This window comes from Bombina bombina, chromosome 10, assembly GCF_027579735.1.
Source record: "Bombina bombina isolate aBomBom1 chromosome 10, aBomBom1.pri, whole genome shotgun sequence".
NCBI lineage: Eukaryota > Metazoa > Chordata > Amphibia > Anura > Bombinatoridae > Bombina > Bombina bombina.
The window spans coordinates 161,736,025-161,757,210 of NC_069508.1; the positions used below are offsets into that span (position 1 = coordinate 161,736,025).

Genomic DNA, 21,186 nt, shown 5'->3' on the forward strand with positions numbered 1-21,186 from the left:
GACAATGGGGCCGATTTATCATGCCCCGAATGGGACCAAATACCCCTGTTTCCACGTGAGCCTTCCACAGATAACTCTTCCACTGCCTCTGAGACTGCGGACATCAATCTGCCCGATCTCATATGATCGTGTTGATTGACATCCCTGCTAGGGCCGATTGACCGCAAATCTGCAGGGGGCAGCATTGCACAAGCAGTTCACTGCTTGCAGGCACGGAACACAGCAGGCACGGAACACAGCAGGCACAAACACAGTAGGCACGGAACACAGCAGACACAGAACACAGCAGGCCCAGAAGAACACAGCAGGCCCAGAAGAACACAGCAGGCCCAGAAGAACACAGCAGGCCCAGAAGAACACAGCAGGCCCAGAAGAACACAGCAGCCCAGAAGAACACAGCAGGCACAGAAAAACACAGCAGGCACAGAAAAACACAGCAGGCACAGAAGAACACAGCAGGCACAGAAGAACACAGCAGACAGGGAGCATGAAAGGCAGGTAACAAGGCAGTCAGCAACAGAGATGAAATACAAGAGAGGTAGCCCCCCACAGAACAAAGCAAGCATGGAATACAGAAGGCAAAGAACACAACAGGCACAGAACACAGCAGGCATGGAACACAGCAGACACAGAACACAGCAGACACAGAACACAGCAGACACAGAAAACAGCAGACAGAACACAGCAGGCACAGAACACAACAGGCACAGAAGAACACAACAGGCACAGAATAACACAGCAGGCACAGAACACAACAGGCACAGAAAAACACAGCAGGCCCAGAAGAACACAGCAGGCCCAGAAGAACACAGCAAGCCCAGAAGAACACAGCAGGCACAGAAAAACACAGCAGGCACAGAAGAACACAGCAGACAGGGAGCATGAAAGGCAGGTTACAAGGCAGTCAGCAACAGAGATGGAATACAAGAGAGGTAGCCCCCCCCCCACAGAACAAAGCAAGCATGGAATACAGAAGGCAAAGAACACAGCAGAAACAGAGCACAGCAGGCACGGAACACAACAGGCACAGAACACAGCAGGCACAGAACACAGCAGGCACAGAACACAGCAGGCACAGAACACAGCAGGCACAGAACGCAGCAGATACAGAACACAGCAGACACAGAACAAAGCAGACAGAACACAGCAGACAGAACACAGCAGGCACAGAACACAACAGGCACAGAAGAACACAACAGGCACAGAAGAACACAACAGGCACAGAACAACACAGCAGGCACAGAACACAACAGGCCCAGAAGAACACAGCAGGCCCAGAAGAACACAGCAGGCACAGAAAAACACGGCAGGCACAGAAGAACACAGCAGACAGGGAGCATGAAAGGCAGGTAACAAGGCAGTCAGCAACAGAGATGGAATACAAGAGAAGTAGTCAGTAAGGAGTTAATAAATGAGACACAGAACAAGTCAGACAAGTAAGAATATAGACAGGAAGTATGATTGACAGGGAACTCATCCACTCAAAAAAAAAGTTGGCAATGTTACGTGACAAGGTCTCACACTAACTAACCGCATCTCTGGTTAAACTACCAAAGCAATGTGATTAAACACTGATCTCTTCTGCTGATGGCTTTAGTGTGTGCATGAGGCTACACAAGCAGAGTTTTATCTAGAAAACATTAATTTTAGTGGAAACCATGGCTGGGCAGTCTGTAACTGGATACTTGTGACTAGGGCTGCCCCAATATTTAACTGTATAGCCCAGTAATTCCCCTGACTGCCCTGTAAAGCCAGAACTATAAAATGCTGTATGTATTACTGGCACCTAAAGGTAAAATCACTTCTCATATAGGACCTGATGCTCAAATCCCCCCCCCCCCCCGCATGGAAATAAATCATGTAAAATCATTATATTGTGATACAGGTGTTTCTCCTTCACATACAGAACCTGCACAAGCAGATAAACAGCTCTAAAGCTCAAATGTGCCTTTATAAAATGAAGGGACCTCTGAGTACTGCTTGTTAGATAATCTCACCAGAGCAGAGAGCACAGAGAGTTTAAACTATGGGTTTATGCATTACTGGCGCAAAGGGGGAGGGGGCAAAAACAATTGTTCTATTACTGGCACAAGGAGTTATTAACACAAAAGTTAACTCATTCTATGCATTACTGTCAGCCAATGATGATAAAAACATTGCCTTGTGTGAATCTGGCTGCCAAGAGGGTAGAATGCCTGTTCTTTTTCTTACCATAAACCATGATGGTTACAATCACTGCCCTGTGTGTGTTACACTATGGGGTGCATCACTGCATGACCCCACTTGTCACTATTGGCTGGTCACCTGCTGATTGTACAGTATTTTTGTGGAGGAAAGGTGGAATATCTATCTGTTGTGAGAATAGATCTAAATCTAAGTTTAAGATCTGAGATTTACAAACCATAGTTAGAGGGACCGTCAACTCAAAACATTGTATTGTTTATAAATATAGATAATCCCTTTATTACCCATTTCTCCGTTTTGCACACAGCCAGTCTTACTGGTTATATTAATATACTTTTTACCTCTGTGGTTACCTTATATCTAAGCCTCTTTTGACATGACTTTTTATTTATTATGAATTGAATTGCATTTTAGCTGTGTTGTGTACAACCCACGGGCATGAGCACAATGTTATCTATATGGCCAACATGAGCTAGCAGTCTCCTGTTGTGAAAAGCTAATAAAAAAGCATGTGATAAGAGGCCGTCTGTAGTGGCTTAGAAACAGGCAGATATTTAGAGGTTTAAATGTTATAAAGTATATTAATATAACAATGTTGGTTGTGTAAAGCTAGGGAATGGGTAGTAAAGGCGTCATCTATCTTTTTAAACAATAACAATTTTAGTGTTGATTTTCCCTTTAAGTTAGATTGTCTTACACCAAAGGATATTTATACTTCAAACACAAAATACACATTTAGTTAAAAGCTCCCATTAAAGGTCATAAAGATCAGCTCTGAAATGGTTAAATTATATGTCAAGAAATGTCAAGGTTGCCAGATTATTACTAAACTATTCATAAAATGATCCTTAATTAGAACATTTCAGCGTATGACAGAGCTGCAGACGTGGTGAAGGGGGAGAGAGAGAAGTATAAACAGGAAGACAAAATCTAAAGTATTAAACAAAGACCAGACATTTCTTACAATTTAGGGATCACACAAAGGGGTGTGTATTGGTTTGTGCAGTGGGTTTCTATAGAGACTGAAGCTGCTGTTAGCTCCTAATATACTCCCCTGGGTTACCACACAGCCAGGAAGGGTATACACATAGTTCTAGTGGAACAGTTAGCTGCCCAGACGCACTCTTACAAGCTGTAAAGTAAGTGACAAATCTCTGACACTACTCTGGCTCCAGCTGTTTCAATACAGAGTTATTTTCAAGCCAAAAGTATCACAGTTTGGAGAAGAGTTGGGCCAAGAGAGACATGTTCAGCACTTTGGCCTATATTCCTGGAGCAATACCCAGCAGATCCTGGCCAGACCTCTGTGTGATACCTCCTAGAAGGGGCCTCAAGGCTCACTCAGCCAAAGTGCTCTACAAACATGAAAAGGAAATGTCACCTTATTTATCGAGGACTGGGATACACTGAAGGCTTAGAATGTTAGAAAAAAGGATACAAAATGAATGTGACAAAAATAAAAATAAACTGAGAATGGACTGTGCGGGGGGCAACAGAAGATGGAAGTAGGAGAGGAGTACGAGCTAGATATACAATGGCATTAAAGGAGCATAGTAAAAGCACAAGGCATGAACAAATGAAAGCTGGGATAAAGGAAGACGGAGGCAAAAAAGGCAGAGAACACAAGACACAGAGAACACAAGAGACAGGGAACACAAGAGACAGGGAACACAAGAGACAGAGAACACAAGAGACAGGGAACACAAGACACATAGAACACAAGAGACAGGGAACACAAGAGCCCGGGAGCACAAGAGACAGGGAACACAAGAGACAGGGAACACAAGAGACAGGGAACACAAGAGACAGGGAACACAAAAGACAGAGAACACAAGAGACAGAGAACACAAGAGACAGGGAACACAAGAGACAGTGAACACAAGAGACAGAGAACACAAGAGACAGAGAACGCAAGAGACAGAGAACGCAAGAGACAGGGAACATAAGAGACAGAGAACACAAGAGACAGGGAACACAAGAGACAGGGAACACAAGAGACAGGGAGCACAAGAGACAGGGAACACAAGAGACAGGGAATACAAGAGACAGAGAACACTAAAGACAGTGAACACAAGAGACAGAGAACACAAGAGACAGGGAACACAAGAGACAGAGAACACAAGAGACAGAGAACACAAGAAACAGAGAACAAAAGAGACAGGGAACACAAGAGACAGGGAACACAAGAGACAGAGAACACAGGAGACAGAGAACACAAGAAACAGAGAACAAAAGAGACAGGGAACACAAGAGACAGGGAACACAAGAGACAGAGAACACAGGAGACGGAGAACACAAGAGACAGGGAACACAAGAGACAGGGAACACAAGAGACAGGGAACACAAGAGACAGGGAACACAAAAGACAGAGAACACAAGAGACAGAGAACACAAGAGACAGGGAACACAAGAGACAGTGAACACAAGAGACAGAGAACACAAGAGACAGAGAACGCAAGAGACAGAGAACGCAAGAGACAGGGAACATAAGAGACAGAGAACACAAGAGACAGGGAACACAAGAGACAGGGAACACAAGAGACAGGGAACACAAGAGACAGGGAACACAAGAGCCTGGGAGCACAAGAGACAGGGAATACAAGAGACAGAGAACACTAAAGACAGTGAACACAAGAGACAGAGAACACAAGAGACAGGGAACACAAGAGACAGAGAACACAAGAGACAGAGAACACAAGAAACAGAGAACAAAAGAGACAGGGAACACAAGAGACAGGGAACACAAGAGACAGAGAACACAGGAGACAGAGAACACAAGAAACAGAGAACAAAAGAGACAGGGAACACAAGAGACAGGGAACACAAGAGACAGAGAACACAGGAGACGGAGAACACAAGAGCCTGGGAGCACAAGAGACAGGGAACACAAGAGACAGAGAACACAAGAGACAGGGAACACAAGAGACAGAGAACACAAGAGACAGAGAACACAAGAGACAGGGAACACAAGAGACAGGGAACACAAGAGACAGGGAACACAAGAGACAGAGAACACAAGAGACAGAGAACACAAGAGACAGTTAGAACAAGAGACAGGGAGAACAAGAGACAGAGAACACAAGAGCCCAGGAGCACAAGAGACCGGGAGCACAAGAGACAGAGAATACAACAGACAGAGAACACAAGAGACAGAGAACACAAGAGATAGGGAGAACAAGAGACAGAGAACACAAGAAACATAGAAAACAAGAGACATGGAGAACAAGAGACATAGAACACAAGAGTGAGAGAACACAAGAGACCGAGAATACAAGAGACAGGAAACACAAGAGACCGAGAATACAAGAGACAGGAAACACAAGAGACAGGGAGAACACTTAGACAGGGAACACAAGAGACAGGGAGAAAAAGAGACAGAGAACAAAAGAGACAGGGAACACAAGAGACAGGGAACACAAGAGACAGGGAACACAAGAGACAGGGAACACAAGAGACAGGGAACACTAGAGACAGGAAGCACAAAAGACAGAGAGCACAAGAGACAGAGGAAAACAAAACACAGAGAACACAAGAGACAGAGAACACAAGAGACAGAGAACATAAGAGACAGAGAACACAAGAGACAGGAAGCACAAGAGACAGGAAGCACAAGAGACAGAGAACACAAGAGATTGGGAGCACAAGAGACAGAGAAAAACAAAAGACAGAGAACACAAGAGAGTGGGAGCACAAGAGACAGAGAACACAAGAGGCAGAGAAAACAAGAAGCAGAGAGCACAAGAGACAGAGAACACAAGTGACAGAGAACACAAGAGACAGAGAACACAAGAGGCCGGAAGCACAAGGCAGAGAACACAAGAGACAGAGAACACAAGAGACAAAGAACACAAGAGACAGAGAACACAAGAGACAAAGAACACAAGAGACAGAGAACACAAGAGAAAGGGAGCACAAGAGAAAGGGAGCACAAGGCAGGAAACACAAGAGACAGAAAACACAAGAGAAAGAGGACACAGGAGACAGAGAACACAGGAGACAGAGAGCACAGGAGACAGTGTACACAGGAGACAGTGTACACAGGAGACAGTGTACACAGGAGACAGATAACACAGGAGACAGAGAACACAGGAGACAGAGAACACAGGAGACAGAGAACACAAGAGGCAGGGAGCACAAGAGAAAGGGAGCACAAGAGGCAGAGAGCACAAGCGGCAGAGAACACAAGTGGAAGGGAACACAAGAAGCATAGAGCACAAGGAGACAGGAAATACAAGAGACGAAGAACACAAAAGACAAAGGGGCCTATTTATCAAAGGTCTTGCGGACCTGATCCATCAGAGTAGACAGACAGGGTTATGGAGCAGCGGTCTTTAGACCGCTGCTTCATATCTGCTGTTTCTGGCGAGTCTGTAGACTCGCCAGAAACAGAGGCCCACAAGCTCCGTTCGGAGTTTGATAAATGGGCCCCAAAGAACACAAGAGACACAAGAGTCTGGGGGCAGGGAACAGAAGAGACAGAAAACACAAAAGGCTGGGAAAACAAGAGACAGGGAACACAAGAGACAGAGAACACAAGAGACAAAGAACACAAGAGACAGAGAGCACAAGAGACACAGGGAACACAAGAGACAAAGAACAAAAGAAGCAGGGGATTTGGGAGGCAGAGAACAGTAGAGACAAGTAAGACTACAGACAGGGAATACAGCAGGCAGGAAACACTAGAGACTGGGAACACAGCAGGCAGGAAACACTAGAGACTGGGAACACAGCAGGCAGGGAACACTAGAGACTGGGAACACAGCAGGCAGGGAACACTAGAGACTGGGAACACAGCAGGCAGGGAACACTAGAGACTGGGAACACAAAAGGCAGGGAACACTAGAGACTGGGAACACAGCAGGCAGGGAACACTAGAGACTGGGAACACAGCAGGCAGGGAACACTAGAGACTGGGAACACAGCAGGCAGGAAACACTAGAGACTGGGAACACAGCAGGCAGGGAACACTAGAGACTGGGAACACAACAGGCAGGGAACACTAGAGACTGGGAACACAACAGGCAGGGAACACTAGAGACTGGGAACACAGCAGGCAGGGAACACTAGAGACTGGGAACACAACAGGCAGGGAACACTAGAGACTGGGAACACAGCAGGCAGGGAACACTAGAGACTGGGAACACAGCAGGCAGGGAACACTAGAGACTGGGAACACAACAGGCAGGGAACACTAGAGACTGAGAACACTCAATTTTAAACATCCGTTAAGAAATGCTGTTTCCTATAGGCGCAAAGTATTAAATAAAAAATGCTGTATATCACTTTAGCAACGGTTGCAATGTTACTTATAAGACACCACAAAATTAGCATAAGATACTGTGAAACCCTATTTGATATTAAGTTAGAAAGGTACATAATTAGATAAAATTGTATTAGATTTTTTCATGTCTATAGATATATACATTTTTTTTCGTTAATAGATGTTTCTTTCATATTACTACAAGATCTGAAGGATAGATCTATAAATAATTCATTTGTTGTCTAAAGAATTTGGGAGAGATATCGCAGCTAACATCTGAAGTATAATTTGTATGTTATCTAAATAATTTAGATGAGAGACTTTAGATCTCAAGCTTAAGTGATATTTGGAACAATAATGTGAATATGTATGTAACCTATCAAACTACACATATACTTTATTCTGTGTAAAAAAATGAATTCACTTTGTAAATAAGCACAAAAGTCAAACAAAAAAAGAAAAAGCAATAATTTTTTGTAAGAACATGCCCTTTAATGAAATAAAGGAGAAAAATGGGAGGAGTTTTGCGGCCCGACTGGAGTTATACACACACACACTAGAAGTCTTGATAAAGGTGCAGTGAAGCGCTGAAACGCGTAGACATTAAGACAATCCAGTGTGGATACAGAGGCTCCTGAGAAGAACCGAGCACGAAGAAGAAACACTCCCCCCACGATCCGGTTACCTGATTGGCTCTCCATGGTCACGTGGAACGGACACCACACGTGATTGGGTAGAAGCGAGTTGCCGGGAAATCTAAACACAGAGACGCTAACACAGGACGAGTTTCCTTTCCTATCCAAAGTTACAAGAGATACATAAAAGCAACCATTCCAAGACCCACTGATCCGAAAAAGGGAAAGGAGGTAAGAGCGATCGGAGGTCTGATAAGAGGGAGTGAAACTTGCCTTTTACAATACAGAGGATAAGACACCCTATTTTGGATATTTGGATATATCCCCTTTTAAACTGGGACATAGAGTTGTGGCCACAACTTAACTGTATACTGATCAGTCCGCAAGTAACATTGCAACCGTTGCTAAAGTGATATACAGCATTTTTTATTTAATACTTTGCGCCTATAGGAAACAGCATTTCTTAACGGATGTTTTGTACGATATTTAGAAGTAAAAACATTAATTTTAATTTTTATGTGATAACTGAATTTGTGTGCTATCACAATTTTCTCTCGACATATATTTTTTTGTAATGCTAACATCACACTGATATATTGGCAAATATATGCCTTCACAATTACATCCGAACATTTGTTGAACATTTGTTGAACACTTGTACGTAGGATAAGCACAAATCAACATATAGAATATTAGGCACTTAAAGAGATATTGACACAAAATTAGGAGCATAATAGGCAACTGCCTTTCAGAGCACATAGAGATACTAGACACGCCCACATCCACTATTGGTGCAACGCCGCCACCCACTCACTAGGAATATTGGACATACTGTCCTGATATAGGAGCACAATAGACAAACTGCCCTTTAGACTAGACACCCCCACACCCACAATTGGTGCAACGCTCGCCACCCACTCACTAGGAATATTGGACATATTGTCCTGATATATCACAGATAAATAATAAAGTTAAATTGATATTAACGATATTTCTGAGACACACAAAGCTACCCAGTCATAAATAGACACGTCCATACTCACAGCTATTATAGCGCTCCCCACCCCTATTCGCACTATTGTATTTTGATCCGATATTGGGAGGATATCGGCATTGGGGTAGCATTGTGAGTCGAATAGGTCTGGCATTAGTATAACCACACACACTTTTTTCTGACTAGGAACACAGCAGGCAGGTAACACTAGATACTGGGAACACAGCAGGCAGGTAACACTAGAGACTACAACAGGCAGGGAACACTAGACTGGGAAAACAGCAGGCAGGGAACACTAGAGACTGGGAACACAGCAGGCAGGGAACACTAGAGACTAGGAACACAGCAGGAAGGGAACACTAGAGACTAGGAACACAGCAGGCAGGGAACACTAGAGGTAGGGAACACAGCAGGCAGGGAACACTAGAGACTGGGAACCCAGCAGACAGAGAACACTAGAGACTGGGAACACAGCAGGCAGGAAACACTAGAGGCAGGGAACACAGCAGGCAGGGAACACTAGAGACTGGGAACCCAGCAGACAGAGAACACTAGAGACTGGGAACACAGCAGGCAGGGAACATTAGAGACTAGGAACACAGCAGACAGGGAACACTAGAGACTGGGGACACTAGAGACTGGGAACACAACAGGTAGGAAACACTTAAGACTGGGAACACAGCAGGCAGGTAACACTAGAGACTACAACAGGCAGGGAACACTAAACTGGGAACACAGCAGGTAGGGAACACTAGAGACTGGGAACACAGCAGGCAGGTAACAGTAGAGACTACAACAGGCAGGGAACACTAAACTGGGAACACAGCAGGTAGGGAACACTAGAGACTGGGAACACAGCAGGCAGGTAACACTAGAGACTACAAAAGGCAGGGAACACTAAACTGGGAAAACAACAGTCAGGGAACGCTAGAGACTAGGAACACAGCAGGCAGAGAACACTAGAGACTAGGAACACAGCAGGCAGGGAACACTAGAGACAGGGAACACAGCAGGCAGGGAACACTAGAGACTAGGAACACAGCAGGCAGGGAACACTAGAGACAGGTAAAACAGCAGGCAGGGAACACTAGAGATTGGAAGCACTAAAGATTGGGAACACAGCAGGTAGAGAACACTAGAGACTGGAAACACAGCAGGCAGGGAACACTAGAGACTGGGAACACAGCAGGCAGGTAACACTAGAGACTACAACAGGCAGGGAACACTAAACTGGGAACACAGCAGGTAGGGAACACTAGAGACTGGGAACACAGCAGGCAGGTAACAGTAGAGACTACAACAGGCAGGGAACACTAAACTGGGAACACAGCAGGTAGGGAACACTAGAGACTGGGAACACAGCAGGCAGGTAACACTAGAGACTACAAAAGGCAGGGAACACTAAACTGGGAAAACAACAGTCAGGGAACGCTAGAGACTAGGAACACAGCAGGCAGGGAACACTAGAGACTAGGAACACAGCAGGCAGGGAACACTAGAGACAGGGAACACAGCAGGCAGGGAACACTAGAGACTAGGAACACAGCAGGCAGGGAACACTAGAGACAGGGAAAACAGCAGGCAGGGAACACTAGAGATTGGAAGCACTAGAGATTGGGAACACAGCAGGTAGAGAACACTAGAGACTGGAAACACAGCAGGCAGGGAACACTAGAGACCGGGAACACTAGAGACCGGGAACACAGCAGGCAGGGAACACTAGACACCGGGAACACAGCAGGCAGGGAACACTAGAGACCAGGAACACAACAGGCAGGGAACACTAGAGACTGGGAACACAGCAGGCAGGGAACACTAGAGATCAAAAGCACTAGCGATTGGGAACACAGCAGGTAGAGAACACTAGAGGCTGGAAACACAGCAGGCAGGGAACACTAGAGACCGGGAACACTAGAGACCGGGAACACAGCAGGCAGGGAACACTAGAGACTAGGAACACAGCAGGCAGAAAACACTAGAGACTGGGAACACAGCAGGCAGGGAACACTAGAGACTAGGAACAGAGCAGACAGGAACACTAGAGACGGGGAACACAGCAGGCAGGGAACACTAGAGACTAGGAACATAGCAGGCAGGGAACACTAGAGACTAGGAACATAGCAGGCAGGGAACACTAGAGACTAGGAACATAGCAGGCAGGGAACACTAGAGACTAGGAACACAGCAGGCTGGGAACACTAGAGACTGGGAACACAGCAGGCAGGGAACACTAGAGACTGGGAACACAGCAGGCACAGCAGGCAGGGAACACTAGAGACTAGGAACACAGCAGGCAGGGAACACTAGAGACTAGGAACACAGCAGGCTGGGAATACTAGAACACGGCAGGCAGGGAACATGAGAGACTGGGAACACAGCAGACAGGTTTCAAGGCAGTTAGCAGGATAGATAGAATACTAGAGAGGCTGTCAGTAAGGAGTCAATAAGTGAGGCACAGAACAATAGAGACAGGTAAGACTACAGAAAGCAGGATAGACAGTATACAAGAGAGGCAGGCAATAAGGAGTCAATAAGTAATACACAGAACAAGACAGACAAAGGGAGCATTAAAAAAGTTACTAATATGGAGGGCATATTTAATTAAAAGTGCTGCTTGCCTTGTTGTTATTAGTCTCTGCAGCACAACATAAAAAGGAAAACCTAGTTCTAATATCCAATAACTCAAATCAGCCCAAGCCTTTGTATGGTCTGGGCTCTAACACAAGCACATTAACCTATTCAACTCTGTGTGCATCTTTTACAGGCGGTAAATTGCAACAAACATCTAGTGTTAGGTTTAGAGTTAGCTGTGCTGGACCTTCAGGCCATTTTCCTGAAGACCAAATCTTAGATATTTTTCTTCGTCATAGGGATAAAGCTAATTAGACCTGTTTGGTGACGTTGTCTGCCCTTGTATGCACTTTAGCACTGGATTTAAAGTTTCAGCAGATGATATTTTCCCATAACTCATCTATCCAAGTGTGTCACCGACTCAGCCTTCCCTACAGCCCACACGGCTCAAAGCCAAATTCTCTGCCAGTTCTCAGGGAAGTGGCCCAGCTCCTGCAGCTGTATCTCGGGAGTTCACAGACATAGCCCTGAGAATCTCAGCTCCAGCCCTGGTACAGTTGTTTGCCAGATTATCATATCCAAGTATTTCATTTTAGCTGTGAAGAGAGGGTGCCCAACAATTCACTCAAGGAAATCTTGTAATAAGTCTGTACTGAGTAATAAACACGCTGGGGACATATCTAAACAGTCACAGACTCAGTTTGCAGCAGAGGACCATAACTGCATCTTGCAACAACTCAAAGCACTTCTGAGATCTGGTTTGTGTGGTATTTACATGTTTGTTTGATACAGGCTCAGCCAAAATACGATCATAATTATCAAGGCTGGGCCAGCCTGACATTTAACCTCTTTACGTATTGTGCTACGGCCTGTTTGACAGCCAAAAGCTTCTGGGAACAGATTACAAGTGGCACACTAATGCTAGCGCAGGACGCAATAAGCAGTACGTGCAGGAACGTGCTAATATTAGATATTACAAGTATATAATAAAAAAAATATATCAGAGAAGGTTTAGTGCTGAAAGTTACTGAAAGATATGGGTTGCACTCGAGTGAAAGCCCCAATAGCGTGACCTGAGAATTGAAAAAAAGTGCAAGGGTTAAAAAAAAAAGTTTCACAAAACACATGTAACAGATATTAAAATAAAGTTTTACACTTATATATAAACATTCTTAATAAAAAATACAGAAAATACTGTTTTGAAAGGGTTAAAAGGGGATATGGTACATGGAAAGGTATTTGACAAGAAAGGGCTCTAAAGAATATACTGTATATCTATCTATCTATCTATCTATCTATCTATATATATATATATATATATATATATATATATATATTAAAAAAGAAAAATTTCTTCTCTGTGAAGAACATAGGTTTTGGGTTAGCACGTGAGTGATAAATGGGAAAGCCTTTCTTTAGCATGCTGCATAGAAGTCTATGTGAAGAGGGAGTTAGCGTGGTCGTGATATGTAATAAGTCTTTGATGTGATCCACAAGGTCTTTTTTTTCTTACAGACTCGTATTATTTGTATTAAGGTTTTCTCCCTAAGAGAACATAAGGAGCTTGATTTATCAAACTCGGGCGGACAGGGGCGTACATATTTGCCCCTGTCCGGCCAAGCTCTCCTCGTAGGGCAGCAATCCGCTGGTAGAATTTAATATTGCACATGAGTGCTATTTTGTGATTGCGTTCAATCCCGCAACCTGCCTGTGCATAGCCAACCACATGCGGGCAGGAGCTGACAATCTCCCCGGTCAGACGGGACCGGGGAGATTGAAATTCTCCACCTAAGAGGTGAAGAAGAGGGTAGGGAAGCAGCGGTCTGATGACCGCTGCTTGATAAATACGGACTGCAGGTTCTCTTGATGAATCGAGCCCATAGTGCATTAGCCTATGACCTTGGAGATGTTTATTTAGCAACGGTGGTGCCACATGGTTTTGTGACAGTTTATCACTTGACACTAAGCGGTTCCAATAAGCAAGGTAGCAGTTTACTGCAGCGTCAGTGATGTGCACAGCGTCCTGAAACCTACCATATTATTTGCAAGGTACAGATAGCTCAGGCTCTCCAGGTGCTCAAACAGGTCGTCCGGTAGGCCTGAGGAGAGAGAGAAACATCTATTAGAGAGAAGTGAAAGTGTGAGTAGAGAAAAAAACTAGACAGACAGAGAGACTTAGGGCCTGATGATCTAAAGCTCTCCGCTCAGGTGAGACAATATAAAATAAATCTCGAGTACTGTAAGATCCCTAGTGAAATTATTTAAAGACAGATTTTCCTCTACTTCTCCAAGGGGCATTCCCTGCATTTCTGTATGTGAAGGAGAGATAAGTCCAGTGCAATATAGCACTGCATGGCATGACAGTTCTGCTGGATTTACACTTTGTGCTTTGTAGTTTATATTACTTCAGATTAAGTTTTATTACATCTAAACTTTGCACTTTCTATTTTGTATTATATTTTATATACAACAGTGTATTTAGGATTTTGATTTTACAAATTCTGATTATGCTTTCACAGTTTCTGTGTAACTTTAACAAAGTAGGATCATACTTTGTATATTTATATTTTACAAATTACATTGTGCTTTGTATTTCTTCTATTTAAAATAAAATTAAAAAACTGACAGTTTCAGTTTGCCAGAGAGCATCATTACTTTTTATGGTCTCGATAAGCAAAGTTTCTCTAAAGAGATAAACAACTGTCAAGAAAAATCAGTAAGGCCAGCTTGTTTAAACTGCTTACAGCACAACTGCTTATCCAAGACTTGTGAGAGAGCTTCAGACATACCTTGGGAACTGCCTTGTTCAGCCCAGTTTTCTGAAGCTGTGCTTTATTTTACAATATAGAACAGACCAAGTGCAATGTAAAGTATAATAGATACACAGAAATATATAAAGTGTGATCCTAATTTTTTAATGCTTAAATGTAATAATACTGAAAATGACCCAATCTGAAGTGTGAAGGAATATGAAATACAATGCACAAAGTGTAAGTGTAACAAAACTCTCATATCATGCAGTGCTATATTGCACTGGGTTTGTCTCTCCTTCATCTCACAGTGCTGGAGAAATCCATCCTTTTTCTTGTGTGTGTGTGTATTTGTGCATATATGTGTAAATATGTGTGCATATATGTGTGCATATATATATATATGTGTATGTATGTATATATGTGTGTATATGTGTGTGCATATGTGTGCATATGTTTGTGTATGTGTACGAAAATGTATGCATATGTATGCGTGAGTATATATGTATATATGTGTGCATATGTGTGTGCGTATGTATGCATGTGTGTGTATATATATATATATATATATATATATATATTTGTGTATGTATGTATGTGTGTGTATTTGCGTGTATATATGTGTATATGTGTGTATGTATGCATGTATGAGTATATGTGCATGTGTGTGTGCATGCATTTTGTGTATATGTGTGTGGGTATGTGCGTATCTGTGTGTGGGTATGTGTGTGTGCGGATGTGTGCACATGTGTGCAAATGTGTGTATATGTCTTGTGTGTGTATATGTCTGTGTGCGTATGTGTGTGTGTGTATATGTGATTGTGCATGTATGTTTGTGTATATGTGTGCATATATGTGCGTACATGTGTGTATGTGTATGTGTGTGAACGTGTGCATATGTGTGCATGTATGTTTGTGTATATGTGTGAGTATATGTGCGTACATGTATGTGTGTGTATGTGTGTGCATATGTATGTGTGTGTATGTGTGTGTACGTGTGCATGTATGTTTGCTTATATGTATTTGCATATGTGCGTACATGTGTGTGTGTATGTGTGTGCATATGTATGTGTGTGTACGTGTGCATATATGTTTGTGTATTTGTGTGCGTACGTGTGTGTGTATGTGTGTGCATATGTATGTGTGTGTACGTGTGCATATGTGTGTATGTATGTTTGCTTATATGTATGTGTATGCACATGTTTGTATACATGAGAATGAGACAGATTGAGAGAGATGCAGTCAAAAAGAAAAATAGGAAGCTGTTGAGAGACTCACAGATTTCTTCCTACAAACACAAATGGTAGCAGGAAGGGTAACAAACAAAATAGAGAGTTTAAGGAGTAGATTTAACAAATGCTACAGCGAATCATGTCTGCCCAACATCGCTAAATGCCGATAGCATACACTGTCGGCATTTGGCATTGCACATGCATTTCTTGTGAATTGCTTGTGCAATGCCACCCCCTTCACATTTGCTGTCAATCGGCCGCTAGCAGGGGGTTTCAATCATCCAGATTGCATCGCATCGGGATGATTGCAATCCGCCACAGAAGTTAAGGAGCAGCGCTGCTTCTTAACTTAAGTTTATACTTCGGATGTAGAAAGCAGCATCCACTGCTTGTTAAATCTACCCCAATGACTGTGAAGGCTGAATTTCCACTCCTTCCACTGCCCTGTAATCTCCATAATCAATCAACAATGCAGACACCCAAAAATGTGAGCAGGGAGTACAGAAGTGAAGACAAACTGGGCAATATTAAAGGGACACTGAACCCAATTTTTTTCTTTTGTGATTCAGATAGAGCATTACATTTTAAGCAACTTTCTAATTTACTCCTATTATCAAATTTTCTTCATTCTTTTGCTATCTTTATTTGAAATGCAAGAATGTAAGTTTAGATGCCGGCCCATTTTTGGTGAACAACCTGGGTTGTTCTTGCTGATTGGTGGATAAATTAATCCACCAATAAAAAAGTGCTGTCCAGAGTACTGAACCAAAAACAAAAACAAAAGCTTAGATGCATTTTTCTTCAAATAAAGATAGCAAGAGAATGATAAAAAATGAATAGGAGTAAATTAGAAAGTTGCTTAAAGGGACAGTCTAGTCCAAAATAAACTTTCATGATTCTGATAGGGCATGTAATTTTAAACAATTTTCCAATTTACTTTTATAACCAATTTTGCTTTGTTCTCTTGGTATTCTTAGTTGAAAGCTTAACCTAGGAGGTTCATATGCTAATTTCTTAGACCTTGAAGACCACCTCTTTTCAGAATGCATTTTAACAGTTTTTCACCACTAGAGGGTGTTAGTTCATGTGGTTCATATAGATAACACTGTGCTCATGCACGTGAAGTTACCTGGGAGCCAGCACTGATTGGCTAAACTGCAAGTCTGTCAAAATAACTGAAATAAAGGGGCAGTTTGCAGAGGCTTAGATACAAGATGATTACAGAGGAAAAAAGTATATAAATATAACTGTGTTGGTTATGCAAAACTGGGGAATGGGTAATAAAGGGATTATCTATCTTTTAAAACAATAACAATTCTGGTGTAGACTGTCCCTTTAAAATTGCTGCTCTATCTGAATCATGAAAGAAAAAAATTGTGCTCAGTGTCCCTTTAAGTAACAGATGTGTGAGTAACAGAAGGAGCAAGCGCATAGGGGAACATCTTAGTTCACCAGACCTAGATGTTCCCAGAGCCCTCTCTGCAAACATAAACATAGGATAATGTGTAGATTCTATTTCAGGACCCATCCTATATTATAAAAGGCCAGGTATGTTTGTCTGAAGCTATAATGCGCAGTAGAGACTGCACAAGGACAAACATACCTGGCCGTCAGGAAAGAACCGTCAGTGAGGATCAGACAGAAGAGAGGGTGGACGGGAGCGGGTGTGGTGGGGGCGTGGCCAGGCAGCGTGGCTAGAAGAAGTGGGTGTGGTGCATAGCCGGAGGGGAGTGCAGGCAAGTAGTATCACTGCACTGCAGAAAATGGCCCATGTACATGGACTTTAGGACTAGTTTATCTATATTCCAGTACTAGTGTACAATCTGTGTGACTCTACTAATAAACACACACCGTTGCCCATAGAATGGGAAGCACATGAGTTAACTGAAGAATGGGAAGCACATGAGTAAGCTGAAGAATGGGAAGCACATGAGTTAACTGAAGAATGGGAAGCACATGAGTTAGCTGAAGAATGGGAAGCACATGAGTTAGATGTAGGATGGCCAGTACATGAGTTAGCTGTACGATGGGCAGCACATGAGTTAGCTGTACGATGGGCAGCCAATGAATTAGCTGTAGGATGAGCAGCACATGAATTAGCTGTAGGATGGGCAGCTCATGAATTAGCTGTAGGATAAGCAGCTCATGAGTTAGCTGTAGGATAAGCAGCTAGCTCTAGGATGGGTAGCTCATGAGTTAGCTGTAGGATGGGTAGCACATGAATTAGCTGTAGAATGAGCAGCTCATGAGTTAGATGTAGGATGAGCAGCACATGAGTTAGTTCTAGGATGGGTAGCTCATGAGTTTGCTGTACGTTGGGTAGCTCATGAATAAGCTGTAGGATGGGCAGCACATGAATAAGCTGTAGGATGGGCAGCTCATGAATTAGCTGTTGGATGGGTAGCTCATGAGTTAGCTGTTGGATGGGTAGCTCATGAATTATCTGTAGATTGAGTAGCACATGAGTTAGCTGTATGATGGGAAGCACATGAATTAGCTGTAGGATGGGCAGCACATGAATAAGCTATAGGATGGCCAGCATATGAGTTAGCTGTAGGATGGGCAGCCAATGAATTAGCTGTAGGATGGGCATCCAATGAATTAGCTGTAGGATGAGCAGCACATTAATTATTTGTAGGATGGGCAGCTCATGAGTTAGCTGTAGGATAAGCAGCTCATGAATTAGCTGTAGGATAAGCAGCTAATGAATTAGCTGTAGGATAAGCAGCTCATGAGTTAGCTTTAGGATGAGCAGCTCATGAGTTAGCTTTAGGATGAGCAGCTCATGAATTAGCTGTAGGATGGGCAGCCCATGAGTTAGCTCTAGGATGGGTAGCTCATGAGTTAGCTGTATGATGGGAAGCACATGAATTAGCTGTACGATGGGAAGCACATGAATTAGCTGTATGATGGGAAGCACATGAATTAGCTGTACGATGGGAAGCACATGAATTTGCTGTAGGATGGGCAGCACATGAATAAGCTGTAGGATGGGCAGCACATGAATTAGATGTAGGATGGGTAGCTCATGAGTAAGCTGTAGGATGGGCAATTTATGAGTTAGCTGTAGGATGGGTAGTTCATGAATTAGCTGTAGGATCAGCAGCTCATGAATTAGCTGTAGAATAAGCAGCTCGTGAATTAGCTGTAGGATAAGCAGCTCATGAATTAGCTGTAGGATGAGCAGTTCATGAATTAGCTTTAGGATGAGCAGCTCATGAATTAGCTGTAGGATGGGCAGCACATGAGTTAGCTTTAGGATGAGCAGCTCATGAGTTACCTGTAGGATAAGCAGCACATGAGTTAGCTCTAGGATGGGTAGCTCATGCGTTAGGTGTAGGATAAGCATCTAGCTCTAGGATGGGTAGCTCATGAGTTAGCTGTAGGATGAGCAGCTCATGAATTAGCTGTAGGATGGGCAGCACATAAGTTAGCTTTAGGATGAGCAGCTCATGAGTTACCTGTAGGATAAGCAGCACATGAGTTAGCTCTAGGATGGGTAGCTCATGAGTTAGGTGTAGGATAAGCATCTAGCTCTAGGATGGATAGCTCATGAGTTAGCTGTAGGATGAGCAGCTCATGAATTAGCTGTAGGATGGGCAGCACATAAGTTAGCTTTAGGATGAGCAGCTCATGAGTTACCTGTAGGATAAGCAGCTCATGAGTTAGCTCTAGGATGGGTAGCTCATAAGTTAGGTGTAGGATAAGCAGAACATGAATTAGCTGTAGAATGAGCAGCTCATTAGTTAGCTGTAGGATGGGCAGCTCATGAGTTAGCTGTATGGTGGGCAGCACATGAATTAGCGGTAGGATGGGCAGCACATGAATAAGCTGTAGGATAGGTAGCTCATGAGTTAGCTGTAGGATGGGCAGCTCATGAATTAGCGGTAGGATGGGCAGCACATGAATACGCTGTAGGATAGGTAACTCATGAGTTAGCTGTTGGATGGGTAGCTTGTGAATTAGCTGTAGATTGAGCAGCACATGAGTTAGCTGTACGATGGGAAGCACATGAATTAGCTGTACGATGGGAAGCACATGAATTAGCTGTACGATGGGAAGCACATGAATTAGCTGTACGATGGGAAGCACATGAATTAGCTGTACGATGGGAAGCACATGAATTTGCTGTAGGATGGGCAGCACATGAATAAGCTGTAGGATGGGCAGCACATGAATTAGATGTAGGATGGGTAGCTCATGAGTAAGCTGTAGGATGGGCAATTTATGAGTTAGCTGTAGGATGGGTAGTTCATGAATTAGCTGTAGGATCAGCAGCTCATGAATTAGCTGTAGAATAAGCAGCTCGTGAATTAGCTGTAGGATAAGCAGCTCATGAATTAGCTGTAGGATGAGCAGTTCATGAATTAGCTTTAGGATGAGCAGCTCATGAATTAGCTGTAGGATGGGCAGCACATGAGTTAGCTTTAGGATGAGCAGCTCATGAGTTACCTGTAGGATAAGCAGCACATGAGTTAGCTCTAGGATGGGTAGCTCATGCGTTAGGTGTAGGATAAGCATCTAGCTCTAGGATGGGTAGCTCATGAGTTAGCTGTAGGATGAGCAGCTCATGAATTAGCTGTAGGATGGGCAGCACATAAGTTAGCTTTAGGATGAGCAGCTCATGAGTTACCTGTAGGATAAGCAGCTCATGAGTTAGCTTTAGGATGGGTAGCTCATGAGTTAGGTGTAGGATAAGCAGAACATGAATTAGCTGTAGAATGAGCAGCTCATAAGTTAGCTGTAGGATGGGTAGCTCATGAGTTAGCTGTATGGTGGGCAGCACATGAATTAGCGGTAGGATGGGCAGCACATGAATAAGCTGTAGGATAGGTAGCTCATGAGTTAGCTGTAGGATGGGCAGCTCATGAATTAGCGGTAGGATGGGCAGCACATGAATAAGCTGTAGGATAGGTAACTCATGAGTTAGCTGTTGGATGGGTAGCTTGTGAATTAGCTGTAGATTGAGCAGCACATGAGTTAGCTGTACGATGGGAAGCACATGAATTAGCTGTAGGATGGGCAGCACATGAATAAGCTGTAGGATGGGCAGCACATGAATAAGCTATAGGATAGGTAGCTCATGAGTAAGCTGTAGGATGGGCACTTCATGAGTTAGCTGTAGGATGGGTTGCTCATGACTGTAGGATGGGCAGCACATGAGTTAGCTGTAGGATGGGCAGCTCATGAGTTAGCTGTAGGATGGGTAGCTCATGAGTTAGCTGAAGGATGGGTAGCTCATGAATTAGCTGTAGGATGGGTAGCTCATGAGTTAGCTGTTGGGTAGGTAGCTCATGAATTAGCTGTACGATGGGCAGCACATGAATTAGCTGTAAAATGGGAAGCACATGAATTAGCTGTAGGAAGGGCAGCACATGAGATAGCTGTAGGATGTTTAGCTGATGAGTTAGCTGTAGGATGGGCAGCACATGAGTTAGCTGTAGGATAGGTGGTGTATCAGTTGCCAGTAGGATAAGTGGCACATTAGTCAGCAGAAGTGATGCTTAAAAATACTGTGTGCATTCATAGTAGTTCAAACTTCTATTCAAAGCCCCATATA

The 21,186-nt window shown here is 43.5% G+C and overlaps 1 protein-coding gene across 1 annotated transcript in view; it reads right to left on the bottom strand.

Annotated features, from left to right (window-relative positions):
* PODN (podocan) overlaps positions 1 to 21,186 on the bottom strand; it is a 173,025-nt gene that overhangs the window by 71,657 nt on the left and 80,182 nt on the right. The window contains exon 4 of the mRNA XM_053693459.1: positions 13,679 to 13,743. Within this exon, the coding sequence (XP_053549434.1) occupies positions 13,679 to 13,743 (65 nt within the window). The remainder of the gene's footprint in view (positions 1 to 13,678; positions 13,744 to 21,186) is intronic.